Genomic DNA, 20,616 nt, shown 5'->3' with positions numbered 1-20,616 from the left:
AGCGAAAGCTGGGTGGATTCAGGTTACCTTATCAATAAGGTTGAGGTTACGGATATGAAAGTAGCTAGGATGATTACAGGTACTAGTAGATGGGAACAATGGCAGGAGAGTGTCCACAATGAGGAAATCAAAGAAAAACTGGGAATGAACTCTATAGATGTAGCAGTCAGGGCGAACAGGCTTAGATGGTGTGGTCATGTTACACGCTTGGGAGAAGCAAGGTTACCCAAGATACTCATGGGTTCAGCAGTAGAGGATAGGGGGAGTCGAGGTATACCAAGGAGAAGGTACCTGGATTCGGTTAAGAATGATTTTGAAGTAATAGGCTCAACATGAGAAGAGGCACCAATGTTAGCACTAAATAGGGGATCATGGAGGAATTTTATAAGGGGGACTATGCTCCAGACCGAACGCTGAAAGGCATAATCAGTCTTAAATGATGATGATGATGATGACGAGAGGTCGAGCCTGTGTGGAGGATGTATAAGGATGCTCAGAGAAATTTCTGCAACATATCTGAAACAACTACGGCAGTATATCGGCCACAACGCTGCAGAAGTTTCGCAGAGAAGCCCTTACACATCTTCCATTCAATACCGATCTCTCGCCATGCGATTTCCATACATTTGGAGCCCCGAAGAAAGACGTTCGTAGCTATCGATTTCCCTAAGACGTAGAGGTGGACGCTTGGGTACAATCATGGTCCCGTCAGCAACGGTATATATTTTCCTTTAAGATGTTTACCATCTTGTCTCCCAGTGGAATAAATTTATTAACAGTTATGGCGATTACTTTTCAAATAAGATACACTTTAAATACTATTTTTCCGTTCGTTTCGTTTTCAATTGACTGCCCCATAAATGAGGCCTATTTTCATTTCAACCTCCGACTAGTCGAGAAATAGATACCACAATGAAAATAAAAAATGATTTCCTTGCAACATTTTGCTAGGTACAACTTCAAGCGACTTCTCTACATGCATGCCGATCTGATTTAATCGTTTGTGGTAGCGTGGAACCAACTTTTCCGAACCCTTTTCATAGAAGACAGCACCTGTGATATTTGTCAAATCCTTACACTGGCCTCCAGCTCGTTGCCCGGCCGAAATGGGGTCGTCATAGCCAGCGGTTGACGTGAGCAAAGAGATAAAAGTGAGTAGGAGCAAAGTTTGGATTGTATGATGGGTGATCAAACCCATCCCATTCCAAACGCTCTAGGATCATCTTCGCTGCACATGCAGTATGTAGACGCAGATTGTCATGAAGAAGTACAGCTGTAAAACTACCGTAGGCTACCGTACGTAGCTGTATAGTACGGTGGTTTTCCTAGTAGCCTTCGTCATTTAAGATGATGATAGCGTTACCAGTATATTAAGCGCGTTGCATACCTTTTGGGCGTTATTTTAATCGCTTTGTCAGAGTATGCAATCAGTGTCATACTAGATTTCGCTAGAAACTGAAAGTGGTAAACCGTACAGAAATTAAGTGAGAATTTAAAAAAAGATAATGATTTGTCGTATAGCACCAGAAAAAGTGATTTCCTGAAAGAAGGTAAAATAAAGAAAGCGCAAAACAATAACATACCAAGCCTCACTTCAATACTTCATCGAGATCATATAAAATATGTTTCTGTTACTCATAAAAATCTTTTGCTCTTGCCATTAATAAGGAAACTGTCGCCTTTGATCATGATAAACAAAGCAATTACAAAATAACGCAACATTTATACAGATTTTGTTTTTTTGTGCATGTAAATTGTACTTGCATAAAACGTAATTGCTTTGTTTACACGAAAGAGCAGAAGCTGCGTTATCAACTAGTTTTTATTACTTATAAAATGCCAAATAAATTTTAAAGGATATAAACTACACAATGGACTAATACTGAATTGTTATGTGCAAAACAAACGAACAAAGAGAACTCATCGCTCCCAGCTTCTATCAGTCATTTGTGCTTTTTTCCCTACAAATACTACCAATACTACCTGTAATCCTACCATTTACTACATAATTTATGCACTGAACAAATATCGTAGAACCACAGTTTTGGTCGAGTGCAGGCTATGAAGAACGAAATGTTTGACAGTTACGTTATGTGGGCTGCATGATATCAGGCGCTGCCTCTGAGCAGGACATCGCACTTTGCAGGAGACTGTTTTATAGACTGTGCGCCCAGAACTGAAAAGGAAGATGTGGCACAATAGACAGGAATACCAGGGATGTTGCACAAAACATATGTGCAAAGCTTCACCTTATTTTCACTGTCGTTTTAATTTCTCAACCGATCTGAGTTTGAAAAAAGTGAAATAGCTTATGTAGTTAAAGTACAACCACTCACTGTTCGTCTGCATTCATTGTTTCACAATGTCTAATTGAGGGGACGATAAACAGTACTTTTTGATGCTCGAGAGCCTTGTAAAAACTAAAGTAAGGAAGGAAGATTAGGTTAAACGTCCTGTCAAGATCGAGGTGATTAGAGACGGAACACAAGCTCGGAATGTGTCAAGGATGAGAAAGGACCGTGCCATTTCAAATGAATCATCCAGACATTTGCCTGGGGCGATTTACGGAAATCACGGAAAACCTAAACCTGGATTTGTGGATGGGGGTCAGAACCGTCGTTCTGCAGAATGCGTGTCCAGTGTGCTAACCACTGCACTATCACGCTCGGTAGCGTTGTAAGTACAGCCAGATGCAGAGAATGTTCAGCATTTAAAGGTTGTGATGGAGTTATAGGTTAAGTGCTGCATGATACCAGTCTGTTGTTTCGTGAAGAGTTAGCCAGTGTAGAAAGAGACAGATGGTGGTGACGTGCTGACCTATGACGTCAGGCAGGTGCGGTTGTGTCTGCAGCCAGTTGCGAATGGCGGCCACTGCCTGCCGGATATCTGCCTCGCTCGTCCCCAGCTGCTGGCGCACAAGCGCCTTCTGCTCTTCTGTCGGGAACTCGAACGCCATACCTGCCACAGAGAGGGGAATCGTCTTTTACTTTAAAAAAAATGTTCAAATGTGTGTGAAATCTTATGGGACTTAACTACTAAGGTCATCTATCCCTAAGCTTACACATTACTTAACCTAAATTATCCTAAGGACAAACACACACCCATGCCGAAGTGAGGACTCGAACCTCCGACGGAACCAGGCGCACAGCCCATGTCTAGCCCATGGCTAATTCCACGCGGCTCTTTTACTTTAGCAGGTCATAGCATTTTCTTCTCGAGCTACCAAAAATTGTGTTAATACGAGGTGTTCGGAAATTTTCGTTACAAGCTTCTGCAAGTATTCCTTTCCTCATCTACCAGCGACATCTTTTAATGTAAAATAGAGCTGGAAGCTTACCTGCACCAAGTTTTCATTCTCAAAACTCCTAAGACTGGTAGAGGGGAATGTGTACATGATATTTTTAATAGAAATCTAAGTCCAGAAACGCACCGTTTCTGTGCTACAGCCGGTTCAAAACAAGTTTGCTAACAAGGGAACCTCCCCATCGCAACCCCCCCCCCCCCCTTAGTTTTAGTTATAAGTTGGCACAGTGGATAGGCCTTGAAAAACCGAACACAGATCAAGCGAGAAAACAGTAAGAAGTTGTGTGGAACTATGAAAAAAATAAGCAAAATATACAAACTGAGTAGTCCATGCGCAAGATAGGTAACATCAAGGAGAACACGAACTCAGTAGCGCCGTGGTCGCATGGTTAGCGTGAGCAGCTGCGGAACGAGAGGTCCTTGGTTCAAGTCTTCTCTCGAGTTAAAAGTTTAACTTTTTATTTTCAGACAATTTTAGTGTGGGAGTAGATGTGATTACCATTCCTCCAGGTTGTACCCCTCTTGTGCAACCGTTAGATGTGTTTGGTTTTCTGCAAGTGAAATACTTTGTGTAAAGATTCTACGATTTTGCGAAGCTACACAGGTACACAGAGCAGTATTGTTTACCGGATCGTGTGTCAATTATCAAAGTTCAGGCACTCACACATAATCGGTTCCCATTGGAGAGGAAGGTCCTTTCGTCTACTAATTGCACTGTTTTGCGGTGCGGTCGCAAAACACAGACACTAAACTTATTACAGTGAACAGAGACGTCAATAAACGAATGGACAGATCATTACTTTGCGAAAATAAAGAAAAGAAACTTTTCAGTCAAAGGTAGACTGTAACCAAGGACCTCTCGTTTCGCAGATGCTCACGCTAACCACAGGACCACGGCGCTCCTGCGGTCACGCTATCCTTGATGTTGCCTATGTTGCACATGGACTACTCAGTTTGTATATTTTGCTTATTTTTTTCATAGTTCCACACAACTTCTTCCTGTTTTCTCGATTGATCTGTGTTCAGTTTTTCAAGGCCTATCCACTGTGCCAACTTATAACTAAATCTGAGGGGAGTGCGATGGGGAGGTTCCCTTCTAAGTAGGTATGCAACAGGGTAGCCATAGTGAAGTGTGGTTAGGTTATATGACATCTGTCCTAATCTCTGACCTGTTTCCAGCCTCATTCACGTGTCTGTGAGTGTTAGATCGACATCGTTGAATACACATTTGTACAATACACCGGTAAGATCCTTCTGAATGGTCAAGGTCATAATAATGGAACAGTTGCTCGTCACCGTTGTCAGGATCGTTCTCCACAGCGTCCTGCTCCATCGCATACCCTTCTCGCCAAAATTACGCAACGGTTTCGCGAAACGTTACCTTCACCGTCAGCAGGTGTAACTGGTGCTCCAAGGAGACGCTGCACACACAAAGTGGAAGAGGCCGTACTGCATCACGTTGAAGAGAACCCGTCAGCGAGTACAAGAGCAATTTCTTTGGCTATTAATGCGAGCAATTCTAAAACAGAAGATGTACTGGGTCACGCCTAATCAATTACTTGCAAAAGTGGTCGCTTTAGCAACATGCTTTCAAATGGTTGCACCACTGTACGTTTCTGGACACAGGTTTCAATTCAAAATGTTATCCACTCATTCTCAGCCCTAGACGCTTGTAACGGGAATTTCCGAACACCCCGTACGGGATCGTTTAAGCTCTGGTGGTCACCTATTCGGCTGTCTATTGACTTTTGGCGACAGCTACGGTCGCAGGTTCGAATCCTGCTTCGGGTATGGATGTGTATGATGTCCTTAGGTTAGTTAGGTTTAAGTAGTTCTAAGTTCTAGGGGACTGATGACATCAGATGTTAAGTCCCATAGTGGTCGGAGCCATTTGAACCATCTTTTGTATTGACTTTTGTCCCGGTATCTTCGTCCGACGTCTGCTTACCGATTTTTCTGTCGTTTCCGAGGAGGACTATCGGCCTCCAGAAATGTGGGATTAATCTCTGACAATACCAGCTACTCGTGCTGGAGAAACATCAGAAAAATCGTTAAAGAAACGTCAAAGATAAGATCCTCAGACGAAACCCGATAGGCAGTATATCACAGTATTGATAATCCACAGCATTCTATGTGCATTTATTTAGTATTAAATGAATATAAGCATACATAGTTTCGATTGTTTTGATACCTTCCGATACATTTCCAAGTAATCAGTGTCTACTGTGTTCGGCACTACGGCCTAAGTTGTCAGCACCAGAATTGTTATTCTATGTTGGCCACAATCCCTGTTGACGCTGCTTGTAACCTTTCTGACAGAGAGAAGGGTTTATCTGCGCGAGTGCAGCGCGAAAGGCTCCGTGTGACAGCGGCGGCTAGTTGTAATCATTACTGCAAATAAGCAGAAAGTTGTCGCTAACTACGAAGGAACGCCCCACACGTACAGACACTGGCTTTACTTGGCTGTGCCCAAGGAGAAACGACCGTGGTCGGGTCTGTCCCAAGCAGGATTGTCACAGTGTACGCTTGTCTCCAAGCGCTGTGCACTTTTGGAATATGCATAGTGCGGACGCATACGGATTGTACGTCGTGACTGCGTCGGACATGCAATTCGCTCAGGTAGTGTGTATTGACGGCTTTGTTGCCATTTCTTGATTCTTCCATTGCTATTGTGTTCTGTTATTTGCTCACCAAAACGCTGGTGCGAATTTCATGCACTATGAGAACCGTAGAGGTTCAACACTCGTCTTCGCACTTCATTGCAGAGGCATGATATAAGTCACTCAGTGGTATACGACTTCTGCGTGTGGTGTTATAGATACTTAGTTAAAACGTGGACAGTAAGGCTAGACACTAGCCTAAATCTGGATCTGAGTAATAAAATCTAAAAAAAACGACGACTGATTGCTGCACTCTATAAGCCACATAACAGTCGCTGAGTGCACCCACATTCCGAATGGAGGGTAACCGGGTGGACAGTATATGCTTGAGTATTTCGTAGCACACTTGTGCAAGGCACATGCGTCAGTGAATCAGTGAAACTTCGTAGTTATTATTTCTGACCTGTTTCAGGTACACTATGGGCTATCTGTCATATGAAGTAACTTTCAGGTTGATGATATAAATACTGCACATAACGCGCAGCGCCTCGAACCTGAGAAAGCTACCCAGAAAGAGAAGGAACCGTTCCAAATATTGCTTTTGTTCTATGTTCACTGGTAGATGCTATACCAAGCCTTTCCAGGTGTTTATTCGTGAGCTAAGTAAAGTATGAACCTACTGCTATCCTTGCAGTGGTTTTGCTGAGAGCACATCTTGCATTCTTACGTTCCTTAAGTAATTTACACGGTGACAATTATTGAACTGTATGCGAAAAAACGTAAATTAGTTACAAACTAAGGGGTGCACACACTTTATTCAACATCTAAACGCCACTACAGATATTAAGATTAAGGTTATGACATGTTTGATATGTCTGCCACCATTGACGATGTGGTGCAGACGAATGCCGAAATTTTGCATGAGCGTCTGAAGTGTCAGAACATCGAAGCTGTCGATGACCTCCTGAATGGCTCTTTTCAACTCAGCAATGGTTTTGGGGTTATTGCTGTACACGTTGTCTTTAACATAGCTCCACAAAAAGGAGTTGTACTTGTTCAGATCCGGATAATACGGCGACCAATCAAGGCTCATGCCAATGGCCGCTGTGTACGCCAGAGTTAGAATGCGATCCCCAAAGTGATCCTCCTGGACACAAACAGTTTCATGCTTCGAAGGGGTTGAGCTCCGTCTTGCATGAACCACATCTTGTCGAAATCAGGGTCACTTTGGATAATGAGGATGAAATCATCTTCCAAAATCTTCACATAACGTTCGGCAGTCACCGTTCTTTCAATGAATATCGCACCAGTTATTTCGTAACGGACATTGTGCACCACACGGTCACATGTTGAGGGTGAAGAGACTTCTCGATCGCGAAATGAATTCTCAGTCCCCCAATTGCATCAATTTCGCTTATTGAAGAGCCCATCCAAATGAAAGTGGACTTCATCGTCAAACCATGCATGCGCAAAATAATTCCCAGCATGCTCCGTGTCCAACCGTGCAGTTTGATCTTCCTAACGGAAACCGTTCAGAAGTTACGACGATTTTATTTCATACAGCTCAATAATTGTCACCCTGTAAGTAGATTTTAATTCCTGTAGATCTGTTAGACTCCAGCTAAGGGTCAGGTTTAGTGATTCGAGCATTGTTGAAAGTTTACTTACGTCTGGATTCCTGTTCTGAATGACCAGAAGTAAAGGAGTAGGATGATAGCACAAGTGTTAAACATCAGGGAGTAACTTCTATGCTACCAGTGCGCGCTGCAGAGGATAAAAACTGTAGAGGAAAGCGAAGATTGAGATACAACCAGCAAATAATTGAGGACGTAGATTGTAGGTGCTATTCTGAGATGCTGAGGTAGACACAGGAACGGAATTTGCGGTGGGTCGCATCAAACCAGTCAGAGCACTGTAGCATTTTCTGGGGCCATAGAATAATAAAGGATGCACAGCTACGCTAACTCATAGCACGTTCGTTAATAATCTCACAGTTTCAACAAATTTACAGCTTGCGCCCTATTCAACACATTCTCTCAAAATTTGTACAAAACTCAAATAATTGGCAAATTAATAAATCTGAACTATTACAATCAGCTTTATTACTTCTGCATCTACATCTACGTATGTACCCCGCTAGCCACCAAGAGGTGTGTGGCGTAGGGTTCGTGCCAGTCATATTGCCCCCCCCCCCTCCCCCTGTTCCACTCGCGGATCGTGCAAGGGAAAAAGCACTGTCTGAACGCCTCCGTACGAGCCCTAATTTCCCTTATCTTTCAACGGTGATCATTGAGTGATTTGAAAGTTGGTGGTAATAATATAAGCTCTACATCCTCGGTGAAGATCGGATTTTGGGATGTAGTGAGCAGCCCCTTCCATTTAGCGCGTCGTCTATCTGCAAGTGTGTCCCACTTTAAACTTATTTGTAACGCTCCCGCGATGGCTAAATGTACGAGTCACGGATCTTGCCGCTCTTCTTTGGACCTTCTCATCTCTTGAATCAGACTTAACTGCTAAGGTTCCCATACAGACGAACAATACTCTAAGACTGGACGAACTAACGTATTGTAAGCAATTTCCTTTGTTGAAGGACTGCATCGCTTCAGAATTCTACCAATAAACGTCAATCTAGAGTTAGCCTTCCCGTTACTTTTGTAATCTGATCGATTCTTTTGAGATCATTCCGAATAGTCACATCCAGATTCTTGACGGATGTTACCGCTTCCAAACACTGGGCATTTATTTTGTACTCGTACATTAATGGGGATTTTCGTTTTGTTAGACACAGTAGATTACAGTTAGTAATATTGAGAGATAACTGCCAGTCATTACACCACACATTTCTTTTCTGCAAATCCTCACTGATTTGTTCACGAATTTTGTATGACACTACTTTCCTGTAGAATACAGCATCATCGCCAAAGTCGAATGCCGCAGTCAACACCATCAATCAGATCGTCTACGTAAATCGTAAAAAAGCAGCGGACCTATTACGCTGCCCTGGGGCACACCTGATGTTACGCTTGTTTCTGTTGAAGTCTCCCCATTCAGGACGACATACTGCTCTATGTCTGTCAGAAAACGTTCTATCCAACCGCATATGTCATCGGATAGACGTAAGCGCGCACTTTTTGGAGCAATTTGCTGATTGTTTGAATTGTGTATAAATTTTGAGAGAAAGTGTTGTATAGAGAGGAAGTTCTAAATCTCTTGAAACTGTGAGAATATTAATGAATGTGCGATGAGTTAACGTAGCTGTGTCTTAGGCAATCGTTGTCACCGTTTCTTATTCTATGGCCCCAGAAAATGCTACAGTCTTCTGACTGGTTTAACGCTGCCCACCATGGATTCCCATACTGCATCAACCTCGTCATCTCAGAGAAGCACTTGCAACCTATGTCCTCAATTATTTACTGGCTGTATCCCGATCTTCGTCTTCCTCTACCCTGCGGCGTGCTCTAGTACCATAGAAGTTACTCCCTGATGTCTTAATACCTGTGCTATCCCTTTTCTTCTTGTGATTGTTGTTCATATTGATGCAAAGCATTCTGGCAAAATGAGTCTGGCATAGGACGATCAGCGAGGTGGTACGAAGGAACTTCCACGTTTGACGTAGTGCCTCTGCGCCAATGTATGTGTGTGTGTTCTTTACTGTATATCCAGACTACCGCCTGCAGCACAGTCACCGACCACACGCTACTATACCTCAGATTTTCAAAGCAACGACCCACTAACGACACTAGACACTATCACTGGAGATAGAACGAAAGGAATTCAATAACATCGAAACCCTCAGCAGCCATCACGGCATGGCGTAGTGCCGGCCTCGCTGCCAGAGATGTAGACGTAAACAGGGCGAGCACTACTTCACTCTCGCGAATTCGAGGCCCGTAAGAAGACAGGCCGTGGTGCGTACGCCATAGTATGTGATACTGCAAGTCTTACGTTTGCCAGCAGCCGTCTCTGACGGGACCGAGTAACTATTTCAGATGAATTTAATAATTATTGATTCTAGGCACGTCAGTCCGGAACCGCGTGACTGCTACGGTCGCAGGTTCGAATCCTGCCTCGGGCATGGATGTGTGTGATGTCCTTAGGTTAGTTAGGTTTAAGTAGTTCTAAGTTCTAGGGGACTGATGACCTCAGATGTTGAGTCCCATAGTGCTCAGAGCCATTTGAACCAATTATTGATTGCGCGTTTAAATACATGCAAGTTCTCGATAGCACGGGACACAGTTATGGCTTTTAGCTGGTACCTTTTCAAATACATACTCATTTCCCGTGAGCCAAGAATATTCTAGTTGAACGTTAGTGATCCTTTTACAGCCAAGATCACTCTGCTGCACGTCAGTGATCGACTTGTAGACTCAAAAAGTAGTCCATCCTAAAGAAGAATTTAAGCCTTTTGTCTCAAAAGTTAAATTCAAAAGTTTATTAAGAGACAGTTGATTTCTCGTCAAGCCATTCATTCCAGCCACTAATTAAGAGACTAATGATTATGCTACCTCTGCACGGTCAAAATACCGCGGATCTTCAAAAATCCGCTCAGTGAGCAGGCCAGACCTCAAAATATTTTCAAGAGGACATGTTTTTGATAACCAGGCGGAAATCAATTTTGCCTAGTTCCTTATAAAATATTTACAAGGTAAAATTTTTATACAAATTAATATACTAATTCTATCATTATTACAAAGATTAAATATTAAATCAATAATCTTAATAAAAAAACCTAAAATAATTATAAAATCAAAATATAAAATATTGAACTAAAACGTAATCTTAAAGATAGCTGGTTTAAAGCTTACTGTTATATTTTAAAAAACAAATTATACAAGTTATTATTATTTTCTGTTCGTTAGACTTAAGAAAATTCGATTGTTCCCTGCGATCTGAAAACATCAATTGCAGCTTGATGCCCTCTGTCACAAACTCTACAGTTGTGATGCTGTTGAATAATAATGTGAAACAAATGGAAAATTAAATACATACTGTCTTAAGATGTCACTTGCACACAGATTGTTACATTTGTATACAGGTTGATACCAATACTTATACTCAGATTGAAGGGCCTGATACAGGATGCGGAAGTTCTTGTGTCATAACACAGGAACTTGTACTCCTGGAAGTAATCGTAACCCAGTGCTACGAACAGCAAAGATAGTCAGTGCACACTTGCCTGAAATTTCAACGAAGATTATACACTGACACCTCAGTACATAATCTTCGTTGGACTTAAGTCATGGGATAGCGATATGCACATATACAGGTGGCGGTAGCGTCACGTACACAAGGTATAAAAGTGCAATGTATTGGCGGAGCCCTCGTTTGTACTCAGGTGATTTATGTGAAAAGATATCAGTTTTCTTCAAATTTCTCTGCCAAGATCGTAAGTTCCTCTGTCACTTCCTTCAGTTTGTGACAAGCGCTTAAATCGTCCTGTATATTTGATTTCACACAAAAATGGACCAGTAGTGTGAAATTCTAGCTATATTTCTTTGTAGTGTGACGTGTATCATACCACAGCAAAATATGAACGTAGTGAGAATAATAGGAATAATAATAATAATAATAACAAGAGCACAACTTTCTTTTCCTTGGTCATAATCACTGAGATAATCTTTCTGCAATCATTCCTTCATGTGTTATGGTGTCAGAAGAGTACATGAAATGTATACACTTATATTTTTTTATTGGTTGAAAAGAAGACAACATATAATGTTACTATTCGGTACTGTTATTGTGTGTGTGTGTGTGTGTGTGTGTGTGTGTGTGTGTGTGTGTGTGTGTGTGTTTGTGTGTGTGTGTGTGAGTGCATGTATACATCTTCCGGGAATGATAACCAGTGAAGAAAGGCAGGAATTAAGCCCTGAAGAGTGATTAAATCTTTTAATTATTTTCAGCAGAAATTTATATTATGAGTATTTTTATACAGTTCCAAAAAACTGCCGTGGAGGAAGTCACACAGACAGATGTTAATGAACGTCACGTATATGTGAACAATTGTACTTGAGAGAACAACGTTTGTAAGCGGAAATGATCCTACACTAACTACTGTCGAACAAATGGGACACTGCTCTCAGGTACAGTAAGATCTCAAATAGATATAGACACAGACTGTAGATACTTTAATGTTGCGATCATTACATATATGTAAGCAAACCTCTTTTTTTCTTTTTCTTGGCATGCGATAGACACAAATCAACAGAGAAAAAATTACATCTCACATTCATCTGTTACATATATGAACTAACACTATGCGGAGAATTTAGACATTGAAATGCCAATGAAAGTTGAGAGATAAGGCCAATTATTTTTACCATTACTTATCTTTAATAACAATTATCAACAAATTACAGAGCTCCAACAACATAAGTTTTTGCTCCCGTATATCAAGAGAATATTGTCGCTTATATATTTGAATTATTGTGTTTTCGGTGATGATACATCTTAATGTCAGAAACTATCCCATTATCGAGAGAAGAGAAGATACAGACTCCCGTCAGAAATCAAGTCACAATGTTGCTAAACACTTCTCACACGAGAAATCTATTTACCGGCCCCGAAGAAACTTACGCTTAATAGCACTAGTCAACTGAAAATCTACTTACGAAATACTCAGAAACCGAGCCATAGTGCCTGCGCAACTTAAATGTTTTTCGAGTATCTCTTCACGTAGATGATGAGGTCCCATACTCCCATACTCCGAGGCTCGTGGGGGACGATGCGGGAGACCCGCACCACCGTACTAGGCAAAGTCCTAGCGGAGGTGGTTTGCCATGGCCTTCCTCCGCCCGTTATGGGGATGAAGATGAAGATGGAAAAACGACACAACAACACCCAGTCATGACGAGGGAGGAAAAATCCCTGTCCCCGCCGGGAATCGAACGCGGGACTCAGTGCCCGGGAAGCGAGAACGCTACCGCAAGCCCAAGTAGAACAGTACGTTTAAAACCCGTATCACAAGTGCAAGGAAATTAAGAATGCATTTTAGAAAATCTCCGACACTTACACGAGTATTACGTCGTCTTACATTGTGGTAACTTGGCATACTAAATGCTGTGCTGTCTGGATATTTCCTAGTAGACTGAAACTGTATCTGTGTTCTAAGATAAAATAAAAGTGACATTCATGTTTCAGACATTTGTATTACAAAAGACTACAGTGTTTCCTCAGCTGGCCTTGCTTCTTGCAAGGAGCGTTGTGCAACCTGATGGAAGGAATGTCGCTCGCTGGATACACTCCCACCAGCCTTCTGGCCGTATTGCTCGGAATGTTCGCAGGCGATGGACCTGTTCTTCAGTGCTGGATTAAATGTTACTGACAAGGGGAGGCCGCCAATTGTGAAATTCAGATTCGATTCATACTGCGCATAATAAAAGCTCATGGCCAGAGGTGTAATGTGGCAAAGCACCAAGATGCACTTTTCAGCCGTTGTCGAGAAAATCGACAGTTAAAATAAACCGTTGCGGTGAAATGCCCTCTACGGTTAATAGTTTTATACAGCGTCGTGGCGCAGCGGTAAGCGCTCGGGTTTGTAATCGGAAGGTCGCCGGATCGAATCTCGCGCCATACAACATTTTTTTTTTATTATTGGTTTTTCGTAATTCAAATATATATATATATATATATATATATATATATATAAACTATTAATGAATTGCTTATGCATTTTGGTGAAGGCGGATCGCTCTCCAATTGTACGCCTCCATTTTTCCGTTTGTTTAACAGGGTGTACCAAAGCTCTCACGTCCGCACTGATTTTCACCGATGTTATAAGTTGCGCTAGCGACCGCATCTACCTTCTTTCGAAGTTATCAGGCAACTACGCTCTTATGCGGCGGCTCGTTTTGGCCCATTCAACATCTGTCCTTCAAGTGTAACGAGCGAGTAACGGAGCTTATATTTCATACCTGCCACAGCAAATTTGTGTTCGTGGGGTTTCTATTCTAATTCGAACGTTTGACTTACGCTATACGTATTCGTTTCGGAATATCGTTTCTACGTCTTCCGTTAACTATACGTGGTTAACATTATGAAGACAATTAATAACATTTGTGAAATACAACTTTGTAAGCGGAAAACATAATGATGTTCGAAGTCGCCAGTTTTTCCACGACAAACGACCTTCAACAACTTATTATATGCATAATTGTTGCAACTGATTGCCGGGAATTATTTATATATATATATATATATATATATATATATATATATATATATATATATATATATATATGTGTGTGTGTGTGTGTGTGTGTGTGTGTGTGTGTGTGTGTGTGTGTGTGTGTGTATAGACACATCTGAATAACAAAAAACAAATACTAAATGGTTCAAATGGCTCTGAGCACTATGGGACTCAACATCTTAGGTCATAAGTCCCCTAGAACTTAGAACTACTTAAACCTAACTAACCTAAGGACATCACTCACACCCATGCCCGAGGCAGGATTCGAACCTGCGACCGTAGCAGCCCCGCGGTTCCGGACGGCAGCGCCAGAACCGGACGGCCACCGCGGCCGGCAAAACAAATACAAAAAAAAAGAAAATTGTATGGCGCGAGATTCGATCCGGACCTTCGGATTACGAACCCGAACGCTTACCGCTGCGCCACGACGCTGTCGATAATCATTAATCGTTGAGAGTATTTCACCGCAACGGTTTATTTTAACTGTCGATTTTCTCGACAACGGCTGAGAAGTGCATCTTGGTGCTTTGCCACATTACACCTCTGGCCATGAGCTTTTATCATGCGCAGTATGAATTGAATCTGAATTTGACAACTGGTGGCCTCCCCTTGTGAGTGGCATTAAAACCCTTGTGTCTAGTTTTGTTATTTTGAATTAAAGAAGTTAATACAATGCATCGGAGCTCGTTTCCGTAAAACAAAGACAGAGCTACTAAGGAATCACCATTTGGTAAAGGACATAGGTAAAAACCCAGTGAAACCTACTTCGTTTTTCAAAACAGAGACTTTCCGAATTTTGTGTGCTGGTAGGATCGTGATACTTAACAGTCCCATCCAGTAGAACTACAAATACATTTATACTCAATGTAAGTACGTAATATCTTAATCTTATTGGTTTTTAAAGTAATTTTAATACGTCATTTATTTGTCTGATACACTTAGTGTGTATATAGTATATATTTACAGTATGACTAATTTTGATCTCCATGGTCACTGATGGATGGTTCTGATGCAGACACGACGGGTTGCTGACTCATCTGCATAGATCTGAAGATGATACATGGAGATCGAAAATCGTCATACTGTAAAAACGCCAGAATTGCAAAAATGCAAAAATGTGAAAATGGGGCGGAAAATTAAAGATATATTGAAATTGCCTTAAATATCAATACATTGGTTGCCGTTTCATAATGTATATGTAGGCTACAGTGAAAACTTGTTGGTTTACTCTGTAGACTAGCAGGGGTTACACGTCCAAACGTAAAGTTCTTGTCCATCATTTTGTGCCAGGAGATTCAGGAGATTATTATGAAGCGAATGAAGTCAGTTTCAGGATCTACTTCGACTGCAGGAATACTGACGTAGATTTACCCGTTCTACAGCAACAGCAACGGCATATCCGCCGTGTTAGGAGCTGTGTTTCCTTCGTAATTAATTAGGTTTCCGGATTTATGAACCACAGAAAAATTCTTAACTCTGATCTGAAGACTGCTATTTGAAAATGTTGTCTTAATAATTGTTGCTTTCGTTTTCATTACGTGAAATTAAGTTCAAGTTTTGCAATATAGACTTTACTTCAGTTTTATTAATGTGCCTCAATATGGTTGAAAAGTTTGACTTGGTCGTCCCAGTAACATTTCTCAAAGAGATGACTCGTAATTTTCCAGCACGCTAATAAAGAGAAGTTGTTTTTATTGTAAAGAAGGATAAAAATGTGTGTGAATTCATAAGGGATCAAACAGCTGAGGTCATCGGTCACTAGACTTACACACTACTTAAACTAACTTGTGCTAAGAACAATGCACACATCCACACCCGAGGGTGGACTCGAACCTCCGGCGGGAGGGACCGTGCAATTCGTGACATGGTGCCCTAAACCGCGCGGCCACACCGCGCGGCGTAAAGGAGGATAGGAATACAGTAATCAGTCGCAACCCTGTTAGTTTTTTATCAGTGTTGCGTATCGAGATTTCAACTATAAATAGCGATCTTCATTTGAGTGAGTTATAATTCATCAAACTCCCATCAGTACGCCACGCCACCATACAACTTTATCGGTGTACAGGCCGAAGGAAACTTGGCTGTTTTGTTCCTATCCTTCCTTATGGTCACATAGAGTCGCTGCGCACAAAGTTGATGATTGCGTTTATTGTCCGACACATTGTTCTTATGAGGTATTCACGTGATTCGACTGTCTCCAACAGCGACCTGTAGACCCCGCAGTCGAATGTTGCTATGCCACTACATTCAATAAAACATACTGCTTGCTGTCAATGCAGACAGGGGATATATTTCATAACATGTTGTTACTCTTGTTCTAATTGACGTACTAATAGATTTTTTCATATCAAACTCAGTACTTTACGTCAAAGTCAGTATGAACGCAAGCCCGCCCGGCTAGCTAACTGGGGCTGAACCGCAGAATAACCCTGGGTTCGGTGTGGGGTGGCGGTGAGATGAGTGGACTGCTGTACCCTGTTATGTGGTTGTGTACCACTGAGGGCTACGACGGAGACGAAGCCTCTCCGTCGTTTCTAGGCCCCCAGTTCAATACTTACATACATACAGTATGAATGCAGCAATGTGACTCTAGCTGAAGTATATAGCAGTTGTCAGTCCCTGCGGCATATTTCCACTGAGAGGCCACTTTGCGAATCGACGATCCTTCTCTCGGACTTACTCTTGGTGCACACCTTGAGTTGGGAATGGAAAATACGCGCGAATAAAATACGTCAGCTTTTCACGTTTACGCCATATCACATAAATTTTCTGTTTCTAACTTTATCTACAGGAGTACGTTGTGAAACGACTGCCTGTTGAAAATTTCAGACAACGAAGAACTGTGTGAATCTTGCGATTTTGGCAGCAATTAAACTTTACAATGGTGCTGGGATTCCATTCATGACACCAAATGTAGAAGATAATGAGTGACGGAGATTTTCCTAAGCCAAACTGAATCAGGTTGCGCATTGACTTAAAGTCACACGAGTTACGTAGAGTTCAAGGAGGTACTTTGGAAAAAAATTCCACTTTTCATAAGATTTACGTGTGCTTGAGATTATTTTGAGTTATAAAACGTTAAGGAGTGCAGTCTTATTTCAGTGAGATAGTAGTAGGCCCCAATGGAGCAGAGTATTATTTGTCAGAGACTTCTGTATGCGTGGCCTGCCCGAGCATACTCCACCTGCCATTTTAGAAGCGTGTGTAGTTTTGCTACAGAACGATCAGCCAGCACTTTCTTTAGTTGAGTGTCAGTTGCCAGACGAAATGCTAATCATATTGCGAGGAAAAACAGCTTAGCTAATTTCGCTTCGGGAGGGAGGATGGCAAAGTCCTAGGGCAGACCAAAATGAGTGAGCAGACGAAGACAGCTCATCTCAAGCGCCCCTGCAATACCCGAGAAGTAAATACTGCGTTGTGCATCAAGCCGTGTGACCGATGAAGCAAGGAGGAGAAAAAATGTATACTAGCAACGTCAAAAATGGCGTTCCATGCCAAGGGTAGTCTACTAGTATCAAACATAGGCCTTAGTTTGAGGGAGAAGTTTCTGAGAATGTTCGTTTGTGGCGTAGAATTGCACGATAGTGAATCATTGATAGTGGGTAAACAGGATCAGAAGAGAATCGAAGCTTTGGAGATATGGTGCCACAGAGGAATGTTGAAAATTAGGTGGACTGGTAAGGTAAGGAATGAGGAAGTCCTCCGAAGAATCGGCGAATAACGAAACATACGGAAAATACTGAGAAGAAGAAGCGACGTTATGACATTAAGGAATAACATCGTTTCACTATTGGGAGCTGTAGAAGATGAAAACTGCAGAGGAAGATCTGAGTGCGTGCATTGAGCAAATAATTGACGACGTAGGTTGCAAGTGCTGCTCTGAGGTGAAGAGGTTAGCGCAGGAGAGCAATTCGTGGCGGACTGCATCAGACCTGTCAGAAGACTCACGAGTAAAAATCAGTCCAGTCTTATTTTGAAAGGAGCACATTGCACCGTGTTGGAGAGGTCTGAAGTTCTCTACTTCATGCCTCGACCTAGATTCGTGCTCCAGAGAAACTGTATCATATAGGCGGCAAAGCTAATCTTGGTGATTCACAATACCCCTGAAACACTTCTGCTTAGTTGCTGGGTAATTCTGACTACCATCCTCATAAAACAAAGTTTTATGAAACTGATGATGTCATGTTAAAGATATGTTATTGCCTCATTTCCCTTCCTGCAGTCTTACAGAAGCCTATGGAATTCTGACTTCAGTACAGGCTTTAATTGTACGCTTAATACATGGAATACGTTATCTTTTTCCTTTATTGAAAATAGACACTTGTTTCCTTGTTTGAATAGCTTCAAAGACCAAGATTCTCTGGTATTTACCATAAGTTTCGTAAGCAGATATCCTAAATAACTGCGTTATAGTAAAAGGACTGAATGACATTGCACGAGAAACAAGTCTCCTCGTATGTGAAGACAAATATTCATTGTGAAAGGAGATCGTTATGGTCAGAAAAGTGCATAAGCCGAAGAATTAGGTCGAAAGGAGTCAGTGTTAACCTACAGTCACCCGGAAAAAAAACTCTGAATTACTGTGTATCTGGTATCTGATCACTCGTATAAATTACCGAGGACCCTATAACTCGCTTGTAATTCTCAGGTACAGCACATCGTTGCGTTTAATTAGGAACTATGATTTTCCCTACTAACTTTCGAGTTCTACTTTTCTCACTTTCTGACCAAAACACCAGCTATAATGTGTTCCACGCTGAACACAATATTAAAAAGTACGTAATGTGCTTGTGGCAGGTGTATCGAGAGTTATAGAGGTAGTCAGATTCTGTGCATAACTGCGAGAAGTAAGTCGGTTACAAAGCGATTTTATAACATTTCGACAGAAATCAGTAAGTAAGGAATCTAAACCTACTGATTCCGTGTAGGCATAGCTTTCACTACTGTTATATAAATAAGTGTAACTACAAAGCGAATTTTATTTTTATCTCATAGGTCTGAGTGCCTGTAGTTTAGTGGTTTTATTGTAGGAATTAAGGCGCACAATTATATTATCAGTAACTCCTCCACGTCCATCGTTGCTTGGGACCAACCTCGAGACGCGTAGCAGCCAAATGGTATTAAGGGCTTTCGCCATTGTGATGGAACTTCTCGATGCTATAATAACCGGTCAGTAGAGAATATTTATGATTTAACAAATAGCCCAGTTAACAAAGAGAATAAGAGACAGAGGAATTACAGACATTGGCTGCTCGTGAGCATTGTTTTAAATCAATGGAGAAGTCGAAAATTTGTGCCCAACTACGGCTCGAACGCGGGTCTTCAGCTAACCATTGCGGCAACCCCTATACAGCGGTCAGCGCCACTGCACGGACTACTGTATGTCCACTGGCAGCCAATGTCTGTAATTCCTTTGTATCTTCACTCATAGTGGCTTCTGGATCAACTGTGCAAGGAAATCACTTCCTTGTAAAATTTTTAAAATTTCAAGTTCTTATGTGATACCATTTCCCTTCAGTGATCGAGCAACACGTGTTCATCCAACATTCATATCGAACTTAACTGCAGCAAACGGAAATGGAAGGAAGTGTCTACAGACAGAATTCGTTACAAACACACTAAGTTACATACGAGCGCCTGGGTTACGATGTGATGATTAACAGGCGGGACACACACAAATTTTCTATCCAAGAAAATTCGGTAACTTCAGAGAGGTCTTTCTCATTCCAGGTTTATAACTCTGTTACTATGGAGAAATGGTACAAATGGCTCTAAGCACTATGAGAATTCACACGTGAGGTCATCAGTCCTCTAGGCTTAGAACTACTTAAACCTAACAAACCTAAGGACATCACACACATCCATGCCCAAGGCAGGAGTCGAACCTGCGACCGTAGCAGCAGCGCGGTTCCGGACTGAAGCGCCTAGAGCCCCTCGGCCACAGCGGCCAGCAGGGATATATGACCTACGATATATTTCCCATTGAAAAGATAGTCTGCAGCCACGCGAAGTAGCGAATAAGCGAAGTGTGTTACTGAGTGCGAACGCGTCTGCAGACCGGTAATCACCTGTGTGGCCAGGGCTCCCTCCTCCGCGCGACTTGACACAAGGGCGACCGCACGGCAACTGCGAGCACATCGCACGCCTGACGGGTTTTATACCAGAAACCGCCAAGGACGTACACACGCCTGTTTCCTTGCAGATTTGGCTCATACAGTGTTTCCTTCTTCGTCACGATCACATTGTCGCACTACGATTGTTTTCCGCACAGTGTTACTTCGCGTACACACCCGAATACAGTTACTTGGTATAGGATAAGGATTCCGCCCTTTGGCAAACATACGGTTTTTTTTCTTTTTACCAAAGATGTTTCATCATCTTTGTGCCATCGTCAGTGGGTGTGAATTTCCTTCGTTTGCTTTGCAGATGACAAGCTATTCAGTGCAGGACACATTATTGTTGCTCCGGAAAACTATATAATGAAAAATCACGGTAAGAGCAAAACGAACAAAAACGTTCTTTAGGCCT

The 20,616-nt window shown here is 42.0% G+C and overlaps 1 protein-coding gene across 1 annotated transcript in view; it reads right to left on the bottom strand.

The window, feature by feature from the left end:
* The window catches only part of LOC126481509 (alpha-tocopherol transfer protein-like), a 59,865-nt gene extending 39,653 nt beyond the window's left edge, over window positions 1–20,212 (bottom strand). The window contains exons 1-2 of the mRNA XM_050105307.1: window positions 20,157–20,212; window positions 2,818–2,958 (exon numbers count right to left, since the gene is read on the bottom strand). Of these exons, the coding sequence (XP_049961264.1) occupies window positions 2,818–2,956 (139 nt within the window). The 5' untranslated portion in view covers window positions 2,957–2,958; window positions 20,157–20,212. The remainder of the gene's footprint in view (window positions 1–2,817; window positions 2,959–20,156) is intronic.
* Window positions 20,213–20,616: the final 404 nt, after the last annotated feature.

This window comes from Schistocerca serialis, chromosome 5 (assembly GCF_023864345.2).
Source record: "Schistocerca serialis cubense isolate TAMUIC-IGC-003099 chromosome 5, iqSchSeri2.2, whole genome shotgun sequence".
Classification (NCBI taxonomy): Eukaryota; Metazoa; Arthropoda; class Insecta; order Orthoptera; family Acrididae; genus Schistocerca; species Schistocerca serialis.
This window is presented reverse-complemented; position numbering and strand designations above follow the sequence as displayed.